Raw genomic sequence first — 12,718 nt, 5'->3', positions numbered from 1 at the left:
AGGTCTGTCCCTCGCCATGGGGTGGGGTGTCCGTGAGTGGGGTTTTTAACCCCTAAATGTTCCCCTGATTGCTAAATATGACCAGTTGGGTCAAGCTGAAAAGCAGTTTCCCCTGTTGGAATAATTTACGGTCTTTATTATTATTATTATAAAAAGCACCATGACCTTCAATATTGACCTTTGAAAACAAAGTGCCGGCGCTACGTAGCCTATTTTATATTTTAGGTTTAAAGTTAACTTCTTACAGTGGCAGAAGGGCACCCCCGACATCCACTGTCGGAATAGGAAGCCGACTAACCACATATTGTCGCTATGGTGACAAAATGTATGAGCCTAATTAGAATACTTGCAATCCATCTGTGTTGTCTAGAAAGATAAAGTAAAATACATTGCAAACTTTTGTCATGATAACAGAATTTGAGTTTAGCCACATTACAATATCCACAATTCTTCATCCCTCTGCTCAGCTGTTCAGAATGCTCATTTGTTAATTGCATGGGCTGCTTTGTCTCAAGTTCAATCAATTCTGTTTCAATTCGTATTGTGCTATTATTCTCTATTTCCTTTTATTCCTCGGCCCCTGTATTGCTGCTGGCAGCTATATTTATTATTAGTATTACTATTTGTTGTTATTATATATTCCATACTGTATATTATAAATACAGTATTGAGATCACTGTATCGGTCTGTCCGTGTCCCTTTTATGCCTATATATGGAGATCACTGTATCTGTCTGCCCTTGTCCATTTTATGCCCATATATGGAGATCTATGTAACTGTGTGTCCTTGTCCCCTTTATGGCCATCAATGAAACTTTTATGTATCTGTCTGTCCTTGTCCCTTTTATGCCCAAATATTGGAGATCCCTGATTTCATCAGTATATGCCATAAGGTCATATCTGATGGCTCACACGCTTGGCACTACAGTACACACTCCTTTGTGTCCTTGGCAATACCCACGCTGAGTCTGAAGTCGCTCAGTTGGACGGTTCTCGAGATACGAGGAGGACAGACACACACTTGCGCATGCAGAGATTTGAATTATTTGCACTGCGTCACATTGCACAACCCATTTCAAGCTTGTAGATCAGCTATTCAGCTATTTTAGCTTGTAGATCAGCTTGTACCCACCAGGGGGCAGAGCATACGAGCGGAGTGGAGCGGGGGGAAATGGCGCTCCACACTCCAGGTGGCTGTTGTCACGCTCGCTATTCGCTCATGTTGATCCCCCATAGCCTGGGTAAACCCCTCCCTCCGGAAAACTAATTTCCATTTGTTTTCAGGAAGGAGTCTGGTCTACAGGCCTGTATGGGCAAATTGGGAGCTGGGCTGGATTAGTACCGTTGACTGACAACTATTTCAGCCAATCAGCAGTTCGTTCCCCTTCAGCCAATCAGCAGTTCATTCTCCCCAGAACCAGGGCAGGGGGACTTCCATAAGGGCCATGCCGAAAATAGGTTGCTTTATTCGGATACATGCGTGTCACTGTCCGCCCCTGCCGGTTCTCTGAATTTTTATTTTTAAATAGGCTCTGTCATGATTAATTGACCACATACTGTATATGAAGTTAAACAACTAAATTCTATCCGAACGATATCTTATAAGTAAATTCCGTGCCTCAAAAAAGAAGTTTGAGAGCATTTTGAAGTTTTAAAAGAGAGTCGAAAAAACACTCCATTCGGTTTCACTCAAACTCGCCACCTGATTGGCCAACCTTCGCTGTCAATCACAGAGCAATGAGCGAGGACGCTGATAGGACAGTTCATGTTATGAACTGTGGAGAAACGCCCAGACAGGCGGCCTGTAGGCCAGACTCATTCCTGAAATGAAATGCAAATGAGATTTCCGGAGGGAGGGGGGTTTACCAGGCTAGATCCCCCACCCCCTCGAGCTAAAAAGTTTGAGAACACTTAGAGTCTAAGCCCTATTAGACTTCAAAACGTCTCGATTCCTGGATGTCATACATGGGCTTCAAAGTGGGAATGTAGATTCTATTCCTCTCCCTCTTCACACCGGGCATCCAGGTTTGTTGTCGTCTTTTAATGTGGCGCCAGTAGATAATCATCCCCACAACAGCAACAGCAACGAGGACAAGCGCCGCGATGACGCCAACAACCAGGAATATGCGCCAGTCCATGATGCCAACAACCATGAGAATTCTACGGTTCGGTCTGAATCCCTGTATAAGTTCTGGTTCTGGTGAGAGTGGTTCTTGACTGAAGAGTCTTGCTCTGATGTTCTGCTGCGTCGAAAAGGTGTTGCTTATAAATTCTCCGGCGACGCTTAATCATGTCATCACGCTGATGTCACAATGAGTCAGCCACGCCCATAAATGGAGTCTGTGATGTCAGACTTTAGTCGCAGAGTATAGTGTGACTAGCAACTTTAGTAACTATGACAACCTGGACTCACTCAAACGTAACCACGGCAAAGTATCAACAAACCTGAGCGGTCACCCCTCCGGGTCGGCACGACTCATAGTCAACACTATGAAGTCAGCCGTGCCCATATACGGAGATCTCTGCAACTGTGTGCCCCTCTCCCTTTTATGGCCATATATGAAGCTCTATGTATCTGTCTGCCCATGTCCCATTTTGCCCAAATATTGGAGAGCTCTGTTTTCCTCAGTAAATGCCCATATAAGGACATATCTGACTGCTCGACGGTTCTGGACAACCGCCTGTCCGTTAGACTTCACGCTGGGCACTGCGCTCCTTTGGGTCTTTGGCGATACACACGCTGAGTTTAAAGCCGCTCAGTTGGACGGTTCTCGTGGTACAAGGAGGACAGACACACACTCACACGCATGCAGAGCTTTGAATTACCTGCGCCGCGTCACATTGCACAACCCATTTCAAGCTTGTAGATCAGCTATTTTAGCTTGTAGGTCGGCTTGTACCCACCAGGGGGGGAAATTCTCCCTCCCTCCCCTCATCGAGTGTGATTTCACTCACGGCCTGGCGGAGACAACTAGAAAAAGTGCTCCTCGGAGCACAGGTCTCTGCCAGGTCAGGAAGTTGTATCACACTAGAAAGTATATTTAAATATATAGAGATGTCTGGTAATTCTGTCTTACCTATTTATATTACATATTGTGATGTCACGTGAAGCTTGACCAATCCAAGGTGTTCACAGACGGACGGACACACGGTCGGACGGTAAAACATACTCTCAAATGTATGTACTCTCAAAAAAGCAAATAAAATTAATTAAATTGCTGTGCCACATTCCTGGTGTCCGCATGTTCAGTGATGGAAGAAGTGCTCCATTTAGCTTGTAGATCACCTCCCTCTTCCCCTCTCTCACACGTCACAGCTCACAAGCTTGTAGATCTGCTACTTTCACTAGTTTGGGCAGTGGTTGAAAGTAACTAAGTACATTTACTTAAGTACTGTACTTAAGTACAATTTTGAGGTATTTGTATTTTACAATTTCCAATACTTCTTTACATTACTTGTACTCCACTACATCTCAGAGGCAAATATTGTACTTTTACTCCACTACAATTATTTGAAAACTTTAGTTACTAGTTACTTTTCAGATATAAATTATGATATTATTATGAAACATACATTAACCACTTTAGCCCTATTTTATACATAGGCTATTTGAAAATAGCCGATACAACGCGTTGCATCGCGATGCGTTGTGAGCTTGTAGATCTGCTATTTTCAAACATTTTTGTACTTTTACTTTTGGCACTTTAAGTATATTTTGATGCCAATACTTTTCTCCTTTTACTCAAGTACTCAAGTAAATTTAGAATTCTGGACTTTTACTTGTAATAGAGTATTTCTATATTGCATTATTGATACTTTTACTTAAGTAAAGAATTTGAGTACTTTTTCCACGACTGAGTTTGGGTCCCCGGGGAGACATCAACGTTCTATTTTGGGGCTCGAGCTAAAAGTTTGAGAACCACTTAAGAGTCTATAAGCCCTTTTAGACCTCAACACGTCTAGATTCCTCGATGATGGGCAAAGTGGTAATGTAGATTCTATCCCTCTCCCTCATCACACCGGGCATCCAGATGGTTTGTTTTCGTCTTTTAACGTGGCACCACCAGGCCACCAGCACCACAACAGCAACAGCAACAAGGTAAAGCCCCAGGGTGATGCCAAAAACCTGGAGAAAATCCATGATGCCAACAACCTTGAGAACGGTCCGGTCCGGTCGGAATTCCTGTATAGTTCTGGTTCTGGTGAGAGTTGTTGAAGGTTCTTGACTGAAGTTATCTTCTCACTCAAAAAAGGCGTTGCTTATAAACTCTCCGGCAACGCTTAATCGTGTCATCACGCTGATGTCACGATGAGTCAGCCACGCCCATATGGAGACCGTGATGTCAGACTTTAGTCGCAGAGTAGTCTAACTTAGCAACCTTAGTAACCATGACAACCTGGACTCACTCAAACGTAACCACGGCAACCTAGTATCAACAAACCTGAACAGTCACCCCTCCGGTACGGCGCGACTCATAGAGTCATCACTATGATGTCCCTATGATGTCAACCGTGCCCAAATATGGAGTTCGGTCAATCTTGCCCAAATATGGAGGTGCCCATATATGGAGTTTTTAGTGATACTTCCCTTCAAAAAAAGGAGGTCCACAATGTCAGAAAGCCCTCTACAGTTAGTCTGTGTGTGTATTTGTCTGTGGGTCTGTGTACAGCAGTGTTATATTTGACAGAACATTTTTGAATTAAGGGCCCTATCTTGCCTATCTTGCCCAACCCCTTGTCGTTTGGATTTTTTGTTTGTTCTATTGTCTTTTAGACCTCTTCTCCACTAGTCCCTCCCTAACATTTTAGTCAATTTTGTATTTGTTGACGAAATTTTCGATATATTAAGCCTTAGTTTTAGTCATCATAGCTTAGTTTGTATTTAGTTGATGTCAGTGAAAAAAGGTAGGCGGCAAAATGTTTCGTCATAGTTTTAGTCGACGTAACACTGGTGTACAGTTATAATCTTGGACACCGTTGGACCATTCGGCGTGATACTTTGAACACAATCTCCTAGTAGGCCAAGGATCACCCACAAATCTGGGTGGCGCTATAACAGGTGGCGCTCCACGTTTTGCCCTATAATAACTCATGAGCGGTGGGTCGTACAATATCGATAATATCGTATCGAATGTTTTGTTTCCCTGGATTCCAGGGAATATGTTGTGCATGTGAGGAGCCCATTTTGCAAAAAATGGCACAAATCATGAACAATAATGAATTATAATGTTCAATCGACCCCACATTTTGGGGGCCTATAAACAGCAAAGGAACCAAAAGGGATTTCACTGCCCACCCATAGGGGGCACCACTGATGCAAAAAAGAAACCACAGTCCCTCCCCCCCTCCCTCACCAAACTGGGTCGGGGGAATTGGGGGCAAAAGAGGGTTTTGATCATAGATATAGAAACCTAGATACCTCATTGGCCTCTGCAGTTCATTGGAGCGACGTGCTTGATATGGTGGCCGCCATTTCCGGGGGGAACGGGCACTGGCCAATCACAGCGCGTTGACTACTGGCCAATCACAGCGCGTTGACTATTGGCCAATCACAGTGCGTCTTTTCCGGGAAAAGACGCGCCCCCACCTTCCTCTGATTGGCCTACCGAACGCCCCCTTCTGTGACGCACACGGAAGTTTCCAGCTGGCCCCCACAAGCATAGAGGAAGCGGAAGTGCGTCCGAGATACACACGCTTCAGAGCCAGAGGAGGCGTCTACCTTTATATGTCTATGGTTTTGATACTCCATAACTATCTGTCTGACCCCCCTGCCCCCCCAACCCCATATCTCGACAACCATCTGACTGATATGGATCTCCATATATGGAGAACCATATCAGTTAGTGTGTACTGTGTACCATCCAACTGATGTCACTACTATGGTGTCCTATAGGCTCTATGCACAGCAGCCATATTGGACAGAAATTGGGCCCCTTCCTTGCTTCCTTCACAGGTGTTACCAATGACACTAATGAAGGCTCTGTTCCATTTAGTGTAGCACAGTGGTTCTCAAACGTTTTAATTTCAAGGACCCCCATAACTCTGAAAGTGTACAAATGGAACCAAATGGACCCGGGAGGGTCCATTTGGTTCCATTTGTACACTCTCAGAGTTACACCCTCTCAAGGAACCATGAGGGGCCCTGGACCACACTTTGAGACCCACTAGTATTTCTAGTGAGCCAACATGCACAATATCAGCACCCTGACTCTGTTTGACCAGAATAGAAACACCTGTGTCAGAAGAGGCCCAATTTTTCTCCAAAATGGCTGCTGTGCATAGAGCCTATTGATGACATGAGGGATCTCCATATATGGGCATAAAAGGGAAACAGGCAGACAGATACAGAGCTTGTCCATATATGGGCATAAAAAGGATACAGGCAGACATACAGACAGACAGACAGATTTCCATGTATGGGCATACATGTGACAACGGGTCAAACAGGTATTGCATATTTCTTATTACCCTATTTCTGTCAGATAACTCACGAATAGATTGAACCAATATTATAGACCGAATATATTTAAGAAATATAATAGAATGAGAATACAAGTGTGGATGTAATATTTTATCTTGCCGTTCAGGCTCTGCTCTATTTTTTCTCCCTGCTCAGCACAATCATACAGCCATCATTAACCATTAAGAGCAGGGAGATAGATATACATAACAACCACACCAATAGCAGAGCCTACTGGTGGTGCTGGGGTGGTGGTGGGAGCAAACGCCGCATGACAACAAGCTAGAACACAAGCGGATGGAACGCCTGATTCAAGATAACTTAAATACACGCCCAATTGGACAGCTGATTGCCACGTCAGTGTATGACGTATGGATCTTGCATGACGCTGTAAACAGCCACATAGAATGAGCAATGCATGTAACCTCTCGAGTGTATGCTGCCAGAACTAACTCGCAGGCTACGTATAATATATATTTCGGCCATTTGAAGATAGCATATTTACAAGCTAACGATGCGACGCATAGTGAGGTTGTAGATCGGCTATTTTCAAAAGATATTTTAATACATTTTAATCTGTGAAATGGGACATTCTGCACAATGAGTACTTTTACTTTTGATACTTACGAAAGTTATATTTTGATGTTGATACTTTTACTCAAGTAAAGTTTGAGTACCGGACTTTTGCTTGTAACAGAGCCTGTAACAATGTTTCAACTATGTGTATGTGTTCGGGAGATTGTTTGCAACGGCTTCACTGATAGGTCAACCCAAACCACCGGGCTTCACGGATTGGCGGAGCGTCACTTAATGTTTGTGCCGCTTAGGGACTGTCCATTTTGTATTCATGGCGGGGAGTTTCGTTTTCGTTTTCATTTTTTCCTTGACCCCCCCTCCCCCCAGCAGGTAGGAGAAAATAAAAACAAATGATGATCGTTTATTACAAGCGAATTTAGCGCCCTATTTGATGTCGGGGGTCCATTTGGTTCCATTACGTGCCCTCTTGGGGTTTCAAAAACACCCCAAACGAAAGGCAGATTGAGCAAATATGTTCTATTTTTCATATTAACTAAATCTAATCATCGTTTACAACCAAGCTGTCAAAAACACAGAGTCGGGCGTGATTAAGATCTAAATATGAATATGGCAGCTAGGGGATACACTAATACAGTTTTTAAATGTTTCATTCTTACTTTTACAATGCATCAATCTCTGCTACAATATCTCTCTCTCTCTCTCTCTCTCTCTCTCTCTCTCTGTCTCTCTGTGTCTCTCTCTCTATCTCTCTCTCTCTACTTTTGCACAGCTGGCATGACGTAGGCTAATTCATTATTTGGGAGAATCTGTGTAAGATTCCAAATGTAACAATTTAAATTACTTTCATACTCTAAATTTTTTTTTTTCAAATGAGATTTGGCCTTATAGATGTGTAGAATGTGTTTTGGCTATTTTACTTTGAATTAATTAATTAATACATTTTCGACTATTCGAAGAAACGTTTTCAGAAATGTCGTGTACACGTCAGGGAAAGTAATTGCTGGGAACACTGTGAATGGATGGTTTCAAAGTTTTCCTCAGGAGAAAAACATTTGTTCGCCTCTTTTTTTAAATTTCAATGGATTACAAGTTACAGCAGGTCTGCCAGCCTGCAGATGCGGGTGGATACTATTGAGTTCTCATCACCAAGGCCTTGTCTCGAATGCGTACAGTGATATCTCACGTGAGTAGCAAGTAGGCCTACTGTACTCACGATTCCGCCAAGAATGAGAAGGAAAATAGGCCATGTGAGAACGCCTCTCATACTGCCTATGCCGGCTGCTTATTTTAAGGTATTTTTACTTGACTGGAGTAAGCATCACGGGTGAACTGGTTTTAGAGTATTTGGTGTTGTACAGTATGGTCAAGTTGGACAATATAGCTCTGTTTTCATCATGTGTATCAGGGGGGGAGCCATGGGTGGGCCTGGTGCACCCAATCGAAAAAATACAAATTAAATAACATAACCCTAACCTAACCCTAACCCTAAACCCGAAATAAAGTAACAAAAAAACGAAAATAAAGTACCAAAATCCATCAGAGGAATCTCGCCTAGGGCGCCGACCAGCTCAGAACCGGCTCTGACGGTATCCATGTCTGAACACTGCTACAAATACACAGAAGCTTAGTCAAATTGATATGTCTGTGGTTCATGTGCCAAGCATTGGGTCCCATTTTATCAAACCCCAGCAGTGGCGTCAGTTCAGCAAAAGCTAAGGTATGGCAAGGTTAGGGTTGCCAACTCCCAGAGATTAAAATAAGAGACACCTATCCTGGGAGCGCAGCAAAGCAAGTTTTTGGGGGTCAAACCCCCCCAAAAACCCAAAATGCATAGAAAACTATGCATTATACCTATAACACAATACAAACACAATGGTCTTACCTGCAATAGGCTACTATTCATGAATAAAAAAATATTAATAATAATAATCTTTTTTTTTTTTTTAATTGCCGAGGTATGGCACCTGCCATACCTTGCCATACCCAATTGACGCCCCTAACCCCAACCTTCAAATCTCAGGGTGTATACTCTAACCACAGAGCCACTGAGCTCATAACAGGTACAAACACCACGTATTCCCCACTTCCATCACTCACGGCATGCATAGCCCCAAGTATGCCTATAGTTGATTTTAATGATAGAAATGAAAGGACTCGATCCTTTAAATCAGTGGTTCTCAACCTGTTCAGACCGCAACCCCCCAAAATAAGCATATTTGAACTGGGGACACCCCCCACCCTGACAAGCACTTGGAATTGTAGGAGTTGGGGCATTACATTTAGTTTGACTCGGTTCCACAGTTAAATATTGTGAAAATAGCAGATCTACCAGCTCACAACGCCTCGCGTCGCGAGGCGTTGTGAGCTTGTAGATCGGCTAAATTCTAAATAAACTTTTACTATTTGACAATTCGGCCAATGTTTGACCAGTTTTTAAAGTTTAGTTTGTTGATTACTTTTGACGCAGCAATGCTCTTTTTTTTTCTTTCAGGTATTAAAAAGCTCTCGAAAGTCCTTAAATTGTCACTTTACTGTCATCTGGGGCACCCCCACAAATCATGTGGGGGGCCCCCCTGGGGGTCCCGCGACCCACAGGCTGAGAATCACCGCTTTGAACGATTACATCATGGCGCATGTGATGACGTCATACCTTATGCTCTCCTGAGATGGATGTCTTTCGTCGACTAGAGCCAGAGCCACCAGTTTACCTTGAAACAAACACATTGTTGTATACATCGTTTCAATACTGCCATAATGCACATACATGTACACCAGTGGTTCTCAAACTTTTTCATGTCAAGGACCCCCAAATTGACACTTATTAGCCTGTGGACCCCCATTTGAAAAGATAAGCCAGGGACCCCCATAAGAGAAGATTTTTACGGCTCTAGCAGTGATTCTCAATCATTGTAATTTGAGGACCCCCAGTTTGACATGCATTTAGGCTACAGACCCCCCATTTAATGGCATTTCTATCTCTGGGACCCCAGTTCATATTGTAAAATCAATGATAATTTAACTCTGAGAGTGTGCAAATGGAACCAAATGGACCCGTTAGGGTCCATTTGGTTCCATTTGTACACTCTCAGAGTTACAGACCCATAAGGGTCCATTTGGTTCCTACAAATCATTTAGCTGGGGACCCCCTGGTATCCCCTCAAGTACCCCTGGGTACCCCTGGGTACTTGAGGTGATACCCCCGGACCCCACTTTGAGAACCAATGATGTACACAGTGTGTGTGTGTGTGTGTGTGTGTGTGTGTGTGTGTGTGTGTGTGTGTGTGTGTGTGTGTGTGTGTGTGTGTGTGTGTGTGTGTGTGTGTGTGTGTGTGTGTGTGTGTGTGTGTGTGTGTGTGTGTGTGTGTGTGTGTGTGTGTGTCCTGCCCTTTTAGCCGTCGGTAAAAAAGTGCCCTCTCCAGACTAGAAAAAAAAAATCTATTACCCCCAAAAAATAAATTTCAACTGCCCCTAGCGGCCTAACGGTAAGACCGACGGAAATGGCAGTGAATGCGTTGGATGCAACTCAAATTTAACTTTCCTTAGGTATCAAGTTTGTCGCGGTTCGACCTTCCTAGCCCGCGGGCGACAATGGCCATAACTTCATAGAGAATCGGGCAAAAAGTGGTCGTTTTCAAGATGTTTTGGCCATTTTCTCTGGAAATGGAAGGTCCAATCTGCTCAGTTCAAATCTTGTTGGATGTGTGACTTTGAGAACATTAAGTACTCAATGACACCTTTTCATTTTTTTACGGGTTTTCAGGCCTAAAAGTATGGTAATCGGGCCGGCCGGCAATAGGTGCCCTTTTGAAATTCCAGCCCCTGCCTCTCCAAATCCCTCTGCACGTCCCTGTGCGTGCGTGCGTGCGTGCGTGCGTGCGTGTACCTGTTTCTCCCATGTAGTACAGTGTATAACTGTCTATTTTGAAGAAGGCTGGAAAACGTTCCTGGTTGATCCAGCTCCTCAGATCTCCGTCCTGCTCTTCTGCGCAAAGTAAACATTGATTCAGAAAAATAAACACCCATTCATGAAATAGACATTCATTCATTCCTAGTCACTATAACGCCTCCCCCATGACAGCCGGGGCGCCTGATGGAGGGGAAAGGAACTGGTTGGAATAACGTGTTCCTTCCACGCGCTACGTCCAACCAGGGAAACTCCCCCCTGTCAGGTGATAAGAAGGTCAGTTGGCTCTCATGCATTGAAGGAGGCATGAGCTCGGCCCTGGCCTCCCCAGGCTGTTGAGGGGAGTGTAGTGCCCAGGATCACTTAGAAAATTGGCACCGGGTGAAATATAAGGGTTACAACATCGTGGGATGAAAATAATTATATTTTAAAAAAAGTAAGCCTGTACTTACAATTTTGAGGTATTTATTACTTTACTGGAGTATTTCCAGTTTTCAGTACTTTTACTTCTACTCCACTACATCTCAGAGCCAAATATTGTACTTTTACTCCACTACAATTATTTGAAAACTTTAGTTACTAGTTACTTTGCAGATTTGGGATTATTATTACAAAACACACATTAACCACTTCAGCCCTAAATACATTTCGGCCATTTGAAAATAGCCAATCTACAAGCTCACAATGCGTCGCAATGCGACGCACACATTTTATACATTTGAATACTAATGAGTCCTTTCTACTTTTGCTACTTTAAGTACATTTTGATACCAATACTTTTGTACTTTTACTCAAGTACATTTTTAATTTGGGGCTTTTACTTGTAAGGGCGCGCTCTCACCAAAAGTTGGCTGGCCGCTGTTAAACGCAGGTTGTGCGCGGCCACAGTTTTTTGCAGCCAGCGGGTTCTAAAAAAACGCTGTGACGCACCTGTCAATCACATTCAAGACCGTGCCCGTAGCCCGCACCGCCACTAGACACGAGCCACTAGACAAAAACATGTCTTTGCACTTTCACACTTGGGGTTCGTACATCTACATAAATAAACATTCAGATTTCAAATATAAAGTACTTACCCCATGGCCAAGGATGTTACAATCATGTACGGGTCCTCATAAGTATCCGTATCTTCCGTATTGTTCAATAAAAAGCATTTTAATCCAATCAGTGGTCATTTTCTCCGTATTCTTTCAACTGCACGACCCTAGCGATTGAGAGGTGTATTGCACTATTGGTACATTATAACTCTATGGGGAAATGGCCACCAATCGGATTAAAATGCTTTTTATTGAACAATACGGAAGATACGGGTACTTCTGAGGACCCGTACATGATTGTAAAATCCATGGCCATGGGCTAAGCACTTTATATTTTAAATCTGAATGTGTATGTAGATGTACGAACCCCAAGTGCACAAATTATAAAGTACTGGGTGAGATGCAACAGCTACAACCAGTTGGTCCACTGAGAGCACCATGTTGCTTCCTGAGTCTTGGGACGGTCCGCCTTCGACTCACCCGATTGGACAGAGGGGGAAAATCAGCTCCTGTCTCCAGCAGTTTTATGCTTCTTCGTGTAGAGCGGATAAACGCAAGGTCTGCGCGACAAGCGGAAAAATCTGCTCTTGCGTGAATCCACGCATTTGCATTGACAAAGCATTGGCAGATTCTGCCCCAGAGGTAAAATAAAAGTGCGGTGGGAGCGCGCCCTAACCGAGTATTTCTACATTTGCAGTATTGATACTTTTACGTAAGTAAAACATTTGAGTACTTTTTCCACCACTGCTCACTTCTACCACAGAGTAAGTCAGTTTGCTGT

The 12,718-nt window shown here is 43.6% G+C and overlaps 1 protein-coding gene across 1 annotated transcript in view; it reads right to left on the bottom strand.

Moving 5' to 3' along the window:
* LOC311044872 (protein disulfide-isomerase tmx3a-like) overlaps positions 1–12,718 on the bottom strand; it is a gene marked incomplete at both ends in the record, with an annotated part of 41,474 nt that overhangs the window by 6,203 nt on the left and 22,553 nt on the right. The window contains 2 exons of the mRNA XM_084056684.1: positions 9,647–9,704; positions 10,880–10,978. Of these exons, the coding sequence (XP_083912810.1) occupies positions 9,647–9,704; positions 10,880–10,978 (157 nt within the window). The remainder of the gene's footprint in view (positions 1–9,646; positions 9,705–10,879; positions 10,979–12,718) is intronic.

This window comes from Gymnoscopelus microlampas (assembly GCF_963454915.1).
Source record: "Gymnoscopelus microlampas genome assembly, chromosome: 5".
NCBI classification, from domain to species: Eukaryota; Metazoa; Chordata; class Actinopteri; order Myctophiformes; family Myctophidae; genus Gymnoscopelus; species Gymnoscopelus microlampas.
This window is presented reverse-complemented; position numbering and strand designations above follow the sequence as displayed.